Genomic DNA, 15978 nt, shown 5'->3' with positions numbered 1-15978 from the left:
GTCGAGATAAATACATCACATCTAACTATTTTCTCGCTTCTTGAACCATCTGGCCCAGCTTAATCTGGGTAAGCAGTGACAGCTCATCATAAACATTCCACTCATCAACAATGCGATCATTCTTGTAGTGGTAATGAGTAGCACCCATGACCTGAAGACGCAAGCCGGTAGGCTTGCCAAGTTCAGACAGAATACCAAACCCTAGATGGTGACCCTCCATCACCCATCGCACAGCCACCTTGACTCCACCTTCCTCACAAGGGGTGGACAAGATATGTTGTGGCATGAAGGCAAGATCGGGAATAGAGCCTAGAAGAGCGAGATGCTGGTGCAAGACAGCAGCCGGGCCGTACAGTTCGGTCATCTTGGGTCCATGGTATTGTGCATTCGGAGCATAGTGCTTTTCAACGCGCCCAAACATGCGGCAGTTCCACATATCGTGAAGCCACTCCAGAGTCTGTACCTCGATTTCATTGTTGGCGATAGAAGTGTCGGCTTTCCACTCGGGGAGCCTCTGGCCAATTATCCGGCGGTTTTCGCCGATGTCGATGGATTCTATGCCCTTATCAAAAAGCGCCTTGGCCGCGTCATGGGCAAAGGGGTTGGGATCAACACCTAGTTGCTTCAGAATCGCCATGGTATCGGCGACCACCCACTCCCGATAGATTTTGTTTTTGTAAACCATGCAGTCGGCGATGGTACGTGAAACGAAAGTTTTGCCAGTTGCAGGACCCCAGTGACCATTCTGGGTGTGGCGTCCTGCACCGGTCACCAAATGGGAAGTATAAAATCCCTCCTTGTCATCGCCGTTCCATAGGACCTGGGTGGCCATTCCACGGCGCTCGGGAAGAGATACAAGACGCTGAATTGTATCACGAACGATAGATTCGCGGTCGTATATTGTCTCCATGGTCCCATAAAGGACACAATTGTGGGTGTAGTGAGTATAAATCAAGCCGATGTCGCGCTCGTCCCAGATCCGATGGGTGCATCGCACAATGTAGTCGACGATGTCGGTGTAGACATCCTCGAAACCCTCCATTGAGTGAGCACGCTTGCGGTTTGAGGGAGCCACGTCAGCGTAGTCGTGTCGCTCGATTTGCAAAGCAGCGGTCGTGCTTTCGGGGTACTTAGGCTCGGTGAAATGATAACCATTCTTCAAAGGCGCATCAATGGCCGCCATATTTTCAGCATAGGTTGTAGAGGGGGACATTGTGATTTAGGGAAGTAAAGAGAGTGTTCAAACTGTCGATACGGTGAGACTATGCCCTGGGGAAGCTTGGCTTTATCAACGTCGAAACCCATGAAGTATTTCCCCACGGCCGCGCAAATGCTTCTGTGTATCGAGCTTGTAGTTCATAGATCCGCGGTCATGGCTCCGTTGCTTCATCGGAAATACCGATCAACTGGACGGTTGCATCAGGCACGGGTACATTCCAAAGACCCCAATCCAAAAAAAACGCACCTTCCAAGGTTCCAGTACATCGTACCGCTCACGCGGAGATAGAAGTAAAGTTTGAGGTTTCGGAGACCATCGGGATTCCCGACGGTCAAAGCGTATTGCCGACGTATATTGTCGGCTCCTAGCGCTATCCGGGGGCGCAAATGGATCTCGATACGACGTACTCTGTGGCGCGGGGCAAGACAGGGAGGTTAAAGGTTCACAACCTTGGAAATCGTTTGAAGTAGAGAGAAGCAGAGAGAAGTAGAGAGACATGGAGATTGGTCACGAGTGACAAGGTATTGGATGTAAGTGCGGACAGTCGTACCCAGGTGGAACGTCAGTGATGTCTCTTCACTTCGGTCTCGAATAATGATACAGCTCTAATACCTACTTCGTTACTTCTTGATCCCCGTAGGCGGAGGATAAGAGTATTTAACTGTCCAGTGGATACATCAAAACCCGACCGAAATTCCATACCAACGTTTTCCAAACCCAAGCTTTAGCATTATCCCAAATAGCTGAAGTCTACCAGCGAAAGATTATAAAACGCACCTGGGATGCCATGACTTCCATACATCGGATACAAACTCCTTTTCTGAAAGCCTTCCTTGCATGTTAGATATCTAAACATACGGCGGTGCTATTAAGATTAGAAAGTCCAAGATAGAAAATTAATCAGAAAACATAAGAATCTGCCTTAACGTGCTGGTATCTGATAGGTATGGTATGATCTCAACATAAATCTCATGATACATCAAACACCCCAGCCTTTCCCAGGTGGAGGGGCCGATTTTCAATTGAAGCCGTTCCTAATTGTTGCGGAATTGACTTCAGTACATTTGCTTATTCCTCATCTCAATGGGAAGGAAGCACATAAGAAGAGCTGAGACCCAAATACCACCAGCGCCGAGCCAAAGCACACCTGCCCGGCCCTCAGCAATGTACTTCTGACCAGCAAACGGAGCCACAATACCAGCGATCCGACCGAGACAAGACAGCATACCACTAGCACTAGCACGATAAGTTGTATCAAACATCTCAGGGGAAGCCGAATATAGGACTGCGTTGAAATACTAGAGATTATGAGCTCGGGAAAAACAAAAGAAACACAACCTTGGGAAGGTTCCTCAAGGAGCTTTGACTCACACTTTGCATAATATACTCAAGGGCATTGAGACCCACGTACCCGGCAGTGCTCTCAACCTGGGTGTACATTGCCATGGAGACACCTTGTAGGGCAGCCGATATGACAAGCGACCATTTCCTACCAAAAAGAGGCATCTGTATGGAGACCAGGGCAAAAACGGCACCAATTATACCTGGTAGATAAATATAAACGTACTCTCGGTATGTCTCAGTGACGTTGTTGGCACCACTATCCACGTTATTGTTCAGGAGGACAATTGGTAGAAAGTAGCCTGCCAGGTTAAAAGACCAGTAGTTGCCCTATAAAGATCAGCTTGTCATAAACCTTTTAATCCAGAGCTCAGGTCACCATTACATACCATGTACGCGACTCCGAGAAGGACGAAACTGAAGCATTGAAGCTTATCCGTGAAAAGGCCATGGAGGAAACTCAGACTTTTGAACATACCAACAACAAAGCCTTTCCCGCTTGGTTCGGTAACGTGCTCCGTTGTATTCACGCTAGCTGCTCGGTCAACTCGACGAAAATCTTCAATAGTCAATGTGGGCGGCTCAGCACCATTGAATTTGGCGATTTTGTGCAGAACATCGATTGCATCTTGCTCACGACCCTTACTGAGAAGGAACTTGGGGGACTCATGAAACCTGAAGATGAGGTACCGAGTGCAGAAAATTGTAAGTGTCATGGCACCAATGATGATTACCATGTATCTCCAGCCCATGTTGCTGGAGACGGTACAGCATGCCTCACCAGACTTGACAGCTGAACAAGACGGCAGATTTACATCACACCGATACCTTGCCGCTGTAGCATATGCAATGGCCGATGCAACGACCACTCCAATTGGCTGCCACATTCCCAGCAGAGCTACTAGATAGCGACGATTCTGCGGCAAAAACTCGAGGGCAATAGTCGCGTCAATGGGGACATTTCCCCCTAGCCCAATTGAAGACAAGAAGTAAACCCCACAGATTGCACCGTAGTTGAATTTGCATGCGGCCTAGTGCTGTAAGCCAGGGTATATGAAGTAGGCCAAAAGAAGACGTACCAGCAACATGCCAAATACTGAGGTTATCAAACATGTAATTTGAAAAGCCCATTTGCGTCCGATGATGTCGGTGATTACACCAAATCCGAAGGCACCAATACTATTCAGCAATTAGCGAGATTCTGCCACCCTTCAAAGGACAGATACTCACGCAAGACCGGCGTTGGAACAAGTATAGATCAGGCCCTGCTTGTCAGCTGGGACCCCCATCTCCTGGCTATGCTAGATGAGTAACTGGGGCTAAGTATACCTCGATGGGAGATAACATCATGACTTACAACACTGCCGTGGCCATCAAGCCCACACCCTGGGCCCAAGCCAAATCGACAAAATAGCCCAAGCCGCATAACATCCAAATGCACCATTGGTATTTGCCAAAACCAAACTTGTCGATCTCAACATTTACCAAAGCAGCTTTGCGCTCGAAAATGGCCCGATTGTCGACTAGAGTAGTGTCTTCCATCACACCAGTTGACTCATCCTGCTTCTCAGAGTGGGCACGCTCCGCCTCAGAAGAAACTCTAGCTGGAAGCCGTTCATTTGTGGACATTGCGTAGATATTCGATGTTTCATAAGAGATTATACCAAGTTTAGACAGGCTTTGGTAAATTCCAGTGTCGACTGGTGAGGAACTTTGTCAAATAGATCATGGGAAGCCTACTGCTTTCCCTCTCAGATCACCGTCATGATGGAATCCGATCCATCGGGTTTTCCGATAGCCGATCCGGGGGTCCATCGGGACGCGGGGTCCGATTCCAATCTTTTTGCCTGTTATGGTATTTGGATGGCATGCTCCGCGTGGTGGGGCCCTGGTCCACGGGTGGACATGCGGGGGGCACGTGGCGTATGCGGGGAGAGCACTTAGGTAACAAACTCTGCCGATAAGCCGCTTTTGGTATGCCCGGCCGCCTGGTGTGAGATATGAGGTCAATTGCTCCTTCTTTTCTCAGATTGGTTTGGTTGTTACTATCAGTCTTTCGCAAGTGCGTCCTGCGTGCGGGCATCAGTTGACTCAACATTGTTTTGCAAGGTCGGATCGGACTCCCCGTGTTTCTGGAAGCAAGAAGCGTGTCTTTCGATTGACTCTTAATTCCGCGAGACTCACCAGTACGGTCGGAACTATGGCTCCTACATGGCAAGGGATTGCCGAGGAGAAACATGCCAGTCGCGACAAGGCCATCCCAACCGAGTGGCGACTCCCACCAGGCTACGTACCAGACGGCCAGCTCAATGTGATGGATATACCCGCGGAGTGTGGTCTTTTGACGGAGAGAGAATTGAGAATCACGGAGACGGATCCTGTTGTGTTGGTTGAAAAAATGATCAACCGCGACTTCAGTTCTCACGAAGTATGTTGCCAGCGAATGCGGGTCGTTGAGTCAGTTGCTAAGTTCAATTTTAGGTCACATTGGCATTCTGCAAGCGAGCAGCTGTTGCCCAACAGCTCGTGAATTGCCTCAGTGAGATCTTTTTTAATCAAGCGCTCGACGCTGCGCAACGTCTTGACGCCGAATACGAAGCTCACCGCGCGCCACGCGGTTTACTCCACGGTCTTCCTGTTTCACTCAAAGATTGCTTCAAAGTCGAAGGTACAGACGCAACTATCGGATGCACTGCATATGCCCACCTACCTACGAGACTAGACGAAGAGACGGAAATCACAAGAATCATGCGAGAAAGTGGTGCGATCTTGTTCTGCAAGACAAATGTCCCAACAGCTATGATGGCTGGCGAGGTACGCTCTGCAGAATAAAGCCCCTGGCGGTGGAGTGCTGAGAAAACAACAGACGTACAACGCCATATACGGCTATACCACGAATCCCTATAATCGTGATCTTTCAAGTGGTGGTTCGTCGGGGGCGAAAGCGCATTGCTGGCTCTTCGTGGATCTCCTCTCGGCGTCGGTACAGATGTCGGGGGATCTATCCGAATTCCGGCGTCGTTCTGTGGATTGTACTCTTTGAAGCCGTCCTCTGGCCGTTTTCCCACTTCAGGGCTCAGAGATAGCATGGTGGGCCAGAAAGCAGTACCCAACACTGTGGGACCAATGTCTTGCTCCCTTGCTGGCCTTGAATTGTGGAGCAGAGCAGTGCTGAATAGTGAGGCATGGATGAGAGCTGATCCCGATTGCTTTCCGATTCCATACCGTGAAGTAGAGGCCCCGAAGAAACTTTGCTTTGGTTAGTGCTCCTGCTGCCGAAACTTGATATAAGCTTACCTATTAGGACTTCTTCTCGATGATGGGATCGTCAAACCACTTCCGCCTGTGACTCGTGCTCTTTTGATCACCAAGGCAGCACTTGAGGCAGCTGGGCATACCGTTATCGAATTCAGGATGTATGCGCCACACCCCTTCTGAAAAGACAAATGACTCATGCTTGCCAGCGATGATCCTTTATACATAGACCACCTCAAGTTTGCCTTGTACCGCTCTGCCGCGGCGGATGGGTTGGACAAGATTTTTTCTCAAACCCAAGAGCCTTGGCCCCGTGGCATGGAAATGCTGGAAAGGATGGTCGATCAATCAAAAAAAGAACAGGGTGCAATATGTGCCCGCCCCACGGTTTCTGATCTCTGGGGCGCGCAAGATAAGACTACACATTACGCCAAGCGGATTCTTCAGTCATGGGTGGCAACCCAAACACGCACAAATACTGGTAGAGAGATGGACGCTTTACTGATGCCATGTACTGTGTGGCCAGCCTCTGAAAAGTGAGTCTAACATCTCTCAACTATTTTTACTTTTTCTAACACGCACAGGTATGGATTTATGTACGATAATTATACGAGTTTATGGAACGTGCTTGATTACTGTGCGTCCACCATTCCGGTGACATTCGTTTCTGAGGTCCGCGATATGAAACAAGATTATGAAGGACGCAATGAGATCGAGACCAAGATCTGGAATGAATGCAAGTGCCTTCCTTTGATCATGAGGTCGTCGTATCACAAACATTAACTCTGTATAAAGATTCACCCGCCGCCCTGGCTGGGGCTCCTGCTGGTGTGCAACTGGTTGGACGCCGGTGGAATGAGGAATACCTTTTGAAGGTCACAAGGGTATGTGACGCTGCTTTGGTATCTTACAGAGATCAGGGAAAATAGATCGTCCGCGCGATACGGCCTGCTTTTACGCTGCATTCCGGACGTATCGTGCAGATGAATGTTTGGAAATCCGGAGGTCCGCAAGTGCCGATCTTGAAGGCCGCGGATACCGAGCTTTTGGTCGCGATTACCGAGTCTGTGTGAAAGATCTTCTGATTGGCTTCAAGGACTGTTTGTTGCCGATTCAATTTATACCCTGCATTTGGGCCTAACTAGTTGACTTACGAAGCCAAAATCAATATGTTTATTTCTAGTTATCTTCAACAGGCTTCAAAACTGTCTCCAATTATACTATGAGCCCTTCATCCTCAATCGTCTTACTGTGATACTCGTGTGACGCCCAACCAGGAAGAATTCATAGGTGATGAGGAGAAACAACAGAGTGAGGTGGCTATGAAGAACCATTTGTCACTATCCCTGGCATTGTCAATACTACTTTGAGGGTGCCATGCTTGGAAGGTGCCTCGAAAGCTTCATATGCCTTCTGAACTTCATCGAACGTGAATTCTATATAGCAGTCAGCATAGTCCAGCAAAACAGACTTCCAAGGTCTCTGATACGTACTATGCGAGATCAAAAATTGAGGTTCGATGCCCCCAGTCTCGACCATCTTGAGTAGATCTGGAGTACTGACTGCGTCAATGAGGCGAGTTCTCAAGCCTATCCAGAGTTTATCAGTTATCAATAACCTCACAGTAGGGTTGTAGCAGGCGTACAGATATTGCGATTCCAAAGCTTCTCCAGGTGCAACTCGCACGACTGCCCGAAGACACCCAGACTGGCTATGGTTCCACCAGGGCCTACTAGTGCTTGCGAAAGTTCGAAAGACTCAGGTGTTCCCACCGCCTCGATGACCACATCAAATCCTCGCTCCTTGGTGGCTGATAAAGCGGATGAGATTGCAACTTCTTGTCCATCAAGAACACTGAACGCGTGATCAGCACCCATGGATGTTGCTGTATTGAGTCTTGAGTGACCCCTTCCGATCACCGCTGTCATTGAAGGACTGTACAGCTTCTTCGCCATCTGAAGAATCATCAGTCCGATCGGACCTGTTCCTATAATCGCCACAGTGGAGCCTGGCTGAATGCTGCCGTTCAAGATTCCACATTCGTATGAAGTTGGAACAGTATCAGATAGGGTGACCGCGACCTTCTGGTCGATACTTTCCGGAAGCACGTGCAGTGAGAATGATGCATGAGGAATGCGAACATACTCCGCTTGTGTCCCATCAATCTTATTTCCAAGAATCCATCCTCCAGTCTCACATTGAGATGGCATCTTCCGGTCGCAGTAATAGCAGGCGCCACAGCTGGTTATGCACGAGATGACCACCACCTGGCCGACAGTGAAATTCGTGACATCGGCACCAAGGGTTTCAATAACCCCAACTCCTTCATGACCAAGAATTCTACCTGGTGTGCAAGTTGGCACATGTCCTTGTAGAATGTGCAAGTCTGTTCCGCAGATGGTCGTGTGGAGGACTCGGACAATAGCGTCGGTCGCTTCCAAGATCACTGGCTTTGGATGAACCTCGATCGAGATGTCGCTTCCTCCGGTGTAAACAATGGCTTTCATGTTGTTGGGTGTGCTGAGAATAGGTATCCAACCAGTCCCGAGGTCAATGCTCAAAACTTCCAAGGCTTGAGGAGATCTGGAGTTACAGTATGCAGGGCAAGAAAAATGAAAAAGCCAATGCTCAGAGGTCTGTTTATATACTTCTCACAAAATTGTCCAGCTGAGCCCTGACAAAAGGCCAGAGACATCCATGAATACCCGTGGACATGATAAATTTTGTACGCTGAAAAGGACTTCCACTCAGACATTATGCAAGTGATTGACTAGTTGCAAGGTTGGTGACAAGTAATCTTGCAGAAGGGAGTTTTTAACCGATCAAGCAGATCTGCAAAAGTCGAAGATGTCTAAACAAAGCCAACGAGGCTAGCTGTCATGGTGTTTTGAAAGAATCTACTGGAAGAAAGTGACAGCTGAGCACCACCCCTGCATGCATGTAACTGCATTGGTAAGAGGTGTTTTTTGCCGAAGCGCTTCTGTGGATCGTATACTCCGTATTCCATCTAAAATTACGGCGTACTCCGTACCTTATTTTGTTTGCTATCGGTACCCCACTCTGGCTCCCCTGCAATCCACTGACATGGGCATGTCACGAGAATATACTCCGTAGGCTAGATGTGCTGGACCCGGCGGGGATGTGAAACCAGTCAAATGCCCAGCGTATACTCCGTACGGAGTACGGAGTAATAGGTCGCCCGTTAGTCTTGATTGCCGGGGTGCTCAGAGTCTAGCAGTTCGCCTGTGACGGCTGATTTGATGAAAATCAATTGCTGAGTGTCCTAACGCTGTTGTCACGGAGTGCCCACTTCTGGATCGGGAAAAGCGACAGAGATTGGAATGGGGAAGGGTCTGATAAGCACATTGGTTGAACCCCTCGCCCGCCCAGGTTAATTTCACCGGATCAACTATTGACCGACGATTTCAGTCGGGCATGTGTGCCTTGTGGATAAGGCTAAAGTTACGTCATACCAGCCAACGGGCAACCATGGCCGAGACACTTTAAATTCCCGATCAGAAACTCGAGACTGCTGTGTATCGGAGCCCATGGCTGCCTGGCTTGTCATGCTTCTCGCAGGTAGATGAAGAGCGTAGATCGAGAGCTTCTTCTCTCTCTCTCTCCATCCTTTCTTTTCCCTGCTTGGTCTTTTTGCTTTGGCGGTCTGAATCTACCATTTCGCAGCGTTTCTTGCTTCTTCGAGAGTCGGAAGTCGCTTTGGTTTCAACGGATGAGTACGGCCTTGATTGGAAGATTGCATTTCTGCCGCAATGCTGGGATGGCACAAAAAGTATCACACGGGATTTCCGATCGCAGAGCGAAGTCTTCGTATCGCTAGATCTAGATGATTGCCATCATCCGTTTCTGTATCTGGTCAAGAAGAGTACCGACGAATTCTTCTGGGAGGCTGCCCTCTTCATGACTGACATGGATGACTGTGGCAGAATCTTGGACACCAATGGTATTGAAGGTCAGATCAGGACCTATGCCAGCTTTAATGGCGCCGGCCGAAAATTCCATGCTCGAAATAGCCCACGGTCCATGGGACCTCGAATGGGTAGAGGGGAAAGCGCCCAAATTAGATACTGCAAACGCGTTGTTTTGGAGAAGCTTATAACCGGGCAAAAGAGTAGTAACATAGTCTTCCTCGTCTTCTCCAATCATGCGGATGGTGAGCCAGGCTTGCATCCATGACATTTTGTGTTTCAGGTCGTTCAAGATATGTGCTTTATGCTTTTGCGATAAGTCCCATATTAGCTCGGCGTTCACGATGGAGTTGCCTGTTTCATCTGGGCTCTGGCCTGCTCGACGAAACTTTGAAATCCAGTCAAAACTCGATATCATTGAGACGGCAGTGCTTATGATTCTTCCTCGGTCCTGAGTAGGCAGGTAAGGCCGGACATCGATAACGGTCTCGGAATGGCTGAACTTGGCTTTTGGGTAGAAGTCCGTTGCCAGACTAACCTTGATGAGCGTGTGTAGAAGGCTTGTAAATGAGGTTTGATGTTCGCGGCATGCACTGAGGCATTTGCTCATTGTCTGAGCGTCCAGGCGAAGAGTATCAAGCTTGGTGATCACTGCATTATCTTCTTTTCTCGGATCATCGAACGAAAACTTCCGTTCCTTGTAGTTTGCGTCGTGAAAGAAAAGATCAGTCCCCCTGTAAAAGAGGGAAATACACAAAAAGCGCAAATAAGTCAGGATGGCCAATAACACGGATGGTTTTTTCCCCAACAGTTCGACTGGATCTACCTCAGGGAACCCTTTTGGCATCGAAGTCAGATGGACAATAGATGAACTGTCTTCGTCTCGGGCCGGGCAATTCAGTGCTTCAAGGAGGCTATCTAGGATGAGAGTAGCCCCACGCCCGTCTGTTAGGTAGTGGTCAAATACGAGCAAAGTTTGTCTCCCGTTGATCACGACAAATTGCCAAGGTGGTCGCGCTGATTGATCAAACCAGACCCGGTGGTATTGCTCGATCAGACCAGTCATATCAATTTCCTTTTCATCTTCGGAGATTTCGAGGAACTTCACATGATCCTCAAGGTTGACACTGCGCAAGAAACCAGACCAGCACCGATGATTCGATTTCTTTGTCTCAGATGGACCGTCAAAATATATCATAGCAAGCTCTGGGTATTGCCGTATAACCCGTCGAAAGGCCGGGTAAACCACTTCTTTAGAAAGCACCGTATTCTTGGCTTCAACATTTGTGTATGCTGCCGCGATGATTATATTTGATTGAAGGCCGAATCGATTTAGAAGGCTGAATTGTCGCTGGTATCGATCTTCAAAGGGGTGTCAGTCTTTCCAGTTCCGAAGGTGCCAAAAATTGTCTTGAGCTTGACTTTACCAGCTGGTTGTGTGTGTATGAAGTCAAACTCGAAGTCTGCTGGCAGCCCACTGTGTCTGTTCCTTTCAGTCGCCATTTCAGCCAGTGGATTGCTGGAGAAACTCCGAGTCCATTGAGTTCACGGAATAATTCACTGACGTTGCGTTATATATTGGAGCCGCGAATCTTGGAAAACCGTCGCGAAAACTCCCGTCAACGCTAGTGCTTACTGTCAGGATGCTCGATGGGCCGGTCGGTTCAACGGTATCTGGTCTGATTGGCTGTGTATGACTAGCTGAAACCTTCCTACTTCCGAGGTCTATTCTTGCTGAAAGCCATTTTTGGAAGTGATGCCTAGTCCCCACGACAGCCCTGGAGTGGATGAAAGATGACTGACGTCCTTTTCGGATAGAAATCGTGGGGCTGGGACCTCCCCAATATTGTAATAGGAGGTGCCGTGCAGATAAAGCCTCAAATGAATGCATATGCAACGGTAAAGATATATTTGACTGGTGAAAATTGACTGGGTTAAGAAAGAAGAAGCCCTGGAGAGAGAAGGGTGTCGCAGCGCGTGACTGCCAGATTGATCAGGCTCACCGCAGCCAAATACTCATAGATTTAGACCTTCTTCTCTTCTTCTCCCTCCTTCTCCCCTTAGCTCTCCCATAATGCATGATGACAATGCGATTCATTCATGTTCTTCTGTCCTATTTGAAGGGAGGAAATTCATAGGTCTAGTCTGCTTCTGCCGCCCGAGGCATCGATTGTTTCCCGTCGAATCTTCCCATTGCTAGTTCTAACGTGTCCCACATGTCCCCACAGGGAACATCACATGCCCATGCGATATTGCACAAACTGACAATCAGCCATCGTATCATACAGCCGACGAGCATTCAGATTGTCGTGCCTTGTCAGCCACTGAAGACGCAGGCAGCCCGTCTCTTTCGCAATATCCGCAACGGCTTGAATCATTCTGCGACCTTGGCCTTTTCCTCTCAATTCAGGATCAACGAAAAGGTCTATCGAGGAATCACAATAAGCAATCCACCTTCACGAGGATTTTACCACAGACCAGAAGGAAGCCTACCATTCAAAAGCATAATCTTCTTCTCGCTCCAGGGAGTCTGTTCGGGGAAGAAATGGGCAAGCGCAATTATTTTGCTGTTTCCCGATTCTCCCTGCTGTCGCATGACCAAAGCATCTAGATCAGATTTGGAATCCAAAATCCGCTCGAAGGTCTTTCGATACTGGTCATCGGTAATGGAAGTCTCATAGAAGTTGATATAACCTCGGAATAAAGCGGCCCATTCATCAAAGTCATTTCGATCGAGCTTTGTGATACTAAATTGCTCTGGGAAAGCCATTTTCGACAGTCGAGCTTTTGGCGAGTGGATATGATGACTCAACCGAAATTTGCCTGGGTGGATTGTGAGATTACTTTGGCGACTGAAGGGTAACATGCGGAGTCTATTGATCAGATAGGAATATTTATACCACTGACAAAAGATTAGTGAGGGGAGTAGGTAGAACTGCCGTTGGGGATTGGTCAATCGAAGGATCATTCGGCGATTTGAATGTATCGGTGGTGAGGACCAATCACCCGGCATTAGCCCTTCACCAAGTGATCGGACTGCCCATTATATTTTGTTGCCGACATCACAACTCTGGTATACTTAGAAAGCAATCCCGATTTACCGCAGATGGTCGCCAGCAAGACCCCTATTTCAATTGGTTCTTGTGGTCTGGTCGAAGCCGCTGGTTCCAAGGTTCTAAATTAATTGTGGACCGACCTGAGGACCTAATGCCTTTGGTTACCTTGGACTTACGTCCAAAATGCTTCTATTAATCATCTAGAGATATTCAAATCAGCTCTAAGCCCACGGTCTCCAGAAAATGCCCAGAGGATCCCAAACCCCAACTATTCTCTTGTATTCTTCAATCCTCTCTTTTGAAAAGAATTCTTCTAGTTTGGTGTCAGGGGTCATGTTGTTCACAAGGGATCTTGGGGGCTCTAAAGCAACACTTTCTTGTCGACACAAGCTCTTCATCTCTTTTGCAAAATTGGTCGCAGCTAGCTCGGTGCTTTTCGTGGTGGACCAGCTGATGATCAGTGCCTGGAAACCTCTTTCGCGATGATCGAAGTATCGAGATTTGCCTCCTTGGGTCTCGCTGATCTCGATTTGCTTTCGTGTGTTGAAACTGCTAAAAACCAAGGTGGTGCGCTTTGCATCTTGGTACTGCGTGGTGAAATCAAGCCATTTGTTGAAGGCGTCCATAATACTCTTAGGATGAATTTTCTTCATCGCAGCAGACTGAATATCTTTGAACCCGCCGTGCACGTCAAAGTGGGAAAGCGGCTCGTTCATCTTTGAAAGTGGCGTCGGTGCCGTAGCGGCGATGATAGCTTTGGCTACGATCTCTTTTTCAAACACGATCGGCAAGGCCGCTTGTGCCTCGTCATGTGGACCGTAATAGGTGGCTGTTAGAACGATCATGGCCGCACCTGGGTTGGGGGCCGTGGGCGGTGCTCTTGCGAAGACCAGCGATATGACCATTTCCGAGCTTGGAGGCTGGAGCCTATCAAAGACATCGACTGCTACCTCAATCTCCGACGCGGGAAATATGAGCTTGCGGACCCAGACACATCCCATGGACAAGCGAAGGTTTTCGATCGGGAAAACTTTCAATTCCAAGGATGCAATGACTCCGAGGCCAAAGCCTGCTCCACAAATCGCATGAAACAAGGCGAGCTCATCACCAATCGAGGAAGAGCTGAGTTCCAGAATTCTTCCATTGGCGGTAATCAGGCGGACAGAGAGTACTTGATCAATCATCATTCCGTGCAGCCCGCACATGGTCGGCTGTATTATCCAGTTAGCTTGTTGACTCTTCGCTCTCATGGAGTTACTTACGTTGCCTCCGCCCAGAATACTACTGACAACACCAACTGCATCACTGTTGGTCCACGTGGTATAGAAGCCTTTATCAGTGAGGGTTTTGATTAAATCTCCTGTAACAACACCACCTCCCACTCTGGCTGTTTGAGCAGCCTCGTTGACTTTGATTTGATTGAAATATTTCAAATCAAGGTACAAAGTCTTGGATCCTATTTCAACAAATGAGCCATGACCGCCGCCAGCTGGTAGAACCTGAAGCGCATTTTCCCGAGCGTAGCTTATAGCAGCTAGAATATCCTGTTCCGATTCTGGAACAGTGACAAGTGCAGGGTGTCCATTGATTCCCTTGTCAGACCACCTTGAGATAGAATGAGAGGGGGAAGCAGTGGAATTGACTATCGTCGCCTCGTTTGTCAAACTAGCAAGATCACTCATGTTGCCAAAATTTGCGATTGGAAATAAAATCACTGAATCCGACTAAACAGAGCCTGGCATCATGTTCACCATTAAATAGACTGGCTTGCTTGGCTGATCTTATATAAGCCTTACATTCGGTCTCGGGGGTCCTGCAACTCCGGCGGGGTTTGGGCGAGGCCGAAAAACTGCACTAGTTCATCCAGGGCTGAGGGCTCTGGTTGATTTCAAAGCAAGGCTGAGTCTAAGCCAATATGCGCCTTTCTGTCATACGAAGCCTTGAAGTTGGAGACAGATCATTGACCAAGGCGCTGACAGGAGTGAAAGCAATTTTTCATATTATCCCCAATCATTTGATCCGGCAAGAATAGATTAAAGTACCTCTGCTACAAAAAAGTCTTACATTTCTCTCTTCCTGTACCTTCGATTCATTTAACAAAGGGAAGCCTCGATTAGTATTTCCTGGTAGCGCTCGTCCACTTCCTCATAAATGGCTTCTGCCTCAACAATCTCCCGGCTGATGCGGATATTTTTGCCAGTGCGGCGCTTGTGAAGACATGAGGCTTTGTGGGCTGATCTTAGACGAACGGCTAGACTGCGGTCTTTGCGTCTCGAGGCAGCTATAAAAGACCTGTATGTTTCAACAATGAGATTTTGATAACATATTGGAGGAGTCGATTGTACCGTTCTTGATTTGCCTCGCAAGTGCGAGGTCCCTCCATATCAGCCGACGGGGGGGATCATCTGAATGAAGTATGGACAGGAAAACTGTTGGGAAATACGCTCATAGATGTAGTGATGAATTGAGATGAAGAAGTAGGAGAGTCAGTACATTGCAATGAGGTTATGGTTGTGGGAGGAGATAAGGGCAAAGCGAACTTATGTTGAATACATCATGTTGTACAGCACTGTCCAGGAGTTATCCATAGACATACCAAGCTAAGCTTTCCACGTTTTATTTTATACGGGCCAGGGCAAAGGCAACCTGATGACGCCTGTGGTTGAAAAGCTTAGCTTAAACGTGGTCCGACTCTCAGCCACCTCCCCCAAAGTGGGAACTCAGGGTTTGCGAGAAATCCCGATCACTCAGCCGCGATAGTCACACCATCGGTTGGTAAAAGCTCAACCATGTATTTACAGGCTTCCAAAGAAAGGCCCAAGCTATGTCGATCGATAAGTACAATATCCCAAAGAGGTTTTTAATCCGCGGAAGAGGCGAAAGCGATATGGCTTTTTCCGATCTGCGCACCATTTTTAATCCACTTTGCCAATTTGTTTAAGATGCCGTCAAACCAGAGCCTCCGGTCATGGCTCTCACTTATAAACAACGATCTATCCAAGATTCTGGGCTAACTGTTGGAGCTCCCTAGGTCTGGGAATCTTGTTCTGTCATTTTGATACGCAATATCCATTGGGTTTGGCCTGTACTCCGTATTGGTATTACCGTTCATTATCCCCACATTGTCCCACACTGCCCCACAGCAATACAGCCAACTTACTCGAGGCGTTTTGATGCCTGG

General features: G+C 48.3%; 7 protein-coding genes across 7 annotated transcripts; 1 reads left to right on the top strand and 6 right to left on the bottom strand.

The window, feature by feature from the left end:
* Positions 1-25: 25 nt before the first annotated feature.
* N7506_001174 (nuclear transport factor 2 family protein) lies at positions 26-1213 on the bottom strand (the record flags this gene model as incomplete). The annotated part of the gene is made up of 1 exon (XM_056950470.1): positions 26-1213. The coding sequence occupies one exon, from the start codon at positions 1211-1213 to the stop codon at positions 26-28; it is 1188 nt and encodes a 395-aa protein (XP_056816385.1).
* A 1061-nt stretch (positions 1214-2274) lies between these two features.
* On the bottom strand, positions 2275-4189 carry N7506_001173 (uncharacterized protein; the record flags this gene model as incomplete). Its single annotated transcript, XM_056950469.1, has 6 exons — positions 2275-2517; positions 2591-2890; positions 2950-3591; positions 3640-3739; positions 3791-3856; positions 3918-4189. 6 exons carry the CDS (start codon positions 4187-4189, stop codon positions 2275-2277), a joined length of 1623 nt encoding a protein of 540 aa, XP_056816384.1.
* Positions 4190-4760: 571 nt separating this feature from the next.
* N7506_001172 (uncharacterized protein) lies at positions 4761-6888 on the top strand (the record flags this gene model as incomplete). The annotated part of the gene is made up of 8 exons (XM_056950468.1): positions 4761-4988; positions 5042-5374; positions 5483-5819; positions 5865-5976; positions 6025-6351; positions 6400-6452; positions 6611-6699; positions 6745-6888. The coding sequence occupies 8 exons, from the start codon at positions 4761-4763 to the stop codon at positions 6886-6888; spliced, it is 1623 nt and encodes a 540-aa protein (XP_056816383.1).
* A 247-nt stretch (positions 6889-7135) lies between these two features.
* Positions 7136-8322, bottom strand: N7506_001171 (putative zinc-containing alcohol dehydrogenase; the record flags this gene model as incomplete). Its single annotated transcript, XM_056950467.1, has 3 exons — positions 7136-7251; positions 7309-7404; positions 7461-8322. 3 exons carry the CDS (start codon positions 8320-8322, stop codon positions 7136-7138), a joined length of 1074 nt encoding a protein of 357 aa, XP_056816382.1.
* A 1333-nt stretch (positions 8323-9655) lies between these two features.
* Positions 9656-11244, bottom strand: N7506_001170 (Alcohol acetyltransferase; the record flags this gene model as incomplete). The annotated part of the gene is made up of 2 exons (XM_056950466.1): positions 9656-11103; positions 11169-11244. 2 exons carry the CDS (start codon positions 11242-11244, stop codon positions 9656-9658), a joined length of 1524 nt encoding a protein of 507 aa, XP_056816381.1.
* A 731-nt stretch (positions 11245-11975) lies between these two features.
* On the bottom strand, positions 11976-12511 carry N7506_001169 (GNAT family N-acetyltransferase; the record flags this gene model as incomplete). Its single annotated transcript, XM_056950465.1, has 2 exons — positions 11976-12166; positions 12235-12511. 2 exons carry the CDS (start codon positions 12509-12511, stop codon positions 11976-11978), a joined length of 468 nt encoding a protein of 155 aa, XP_056816380.1.
* A 507-nt stretch (positions 12512-13018) lies between these two features.
* On the bottom strand, positions 13019-14479 carry N7506_001168 (FAD-binding oxidoreductase; the record flags this gene model as incomplete). The annotated part of the gene is made up of 2 exons (XM_056950464.1): positions 13019-14008; positions 14060-14479. The coding sequence occupies 2 exons, from the start codon at positions 14477-14479 to the stop codon at positions 13019-13021; spliced, it is 1410 nt and encodes a 469-aa protein (XP_056816379.1).
* Positions 14480-15978: the final 1499 nt, after the last annotated feature.

The sequence above is a fragment of the Penicillium brevicompactum genome, assembly GCF_028827555.1.
Source record: "Penicillium brevicompactum strain IBT 35665 chromosome Unknown utg000001l_segment0_segment0, whole genome shotgun sequence".
Lineage (NCBI taxonomy): Eukaryota > Fungi > Ascomycota > Eurotiomycetes > Eurotiales > Aspergillaceae > Penicillium > Penicillium brevicompactum.
Note: the sequence above shows the minus strand (reverse complement) of the source record. Positions and strands in the feature narration are given on the sequence as shown.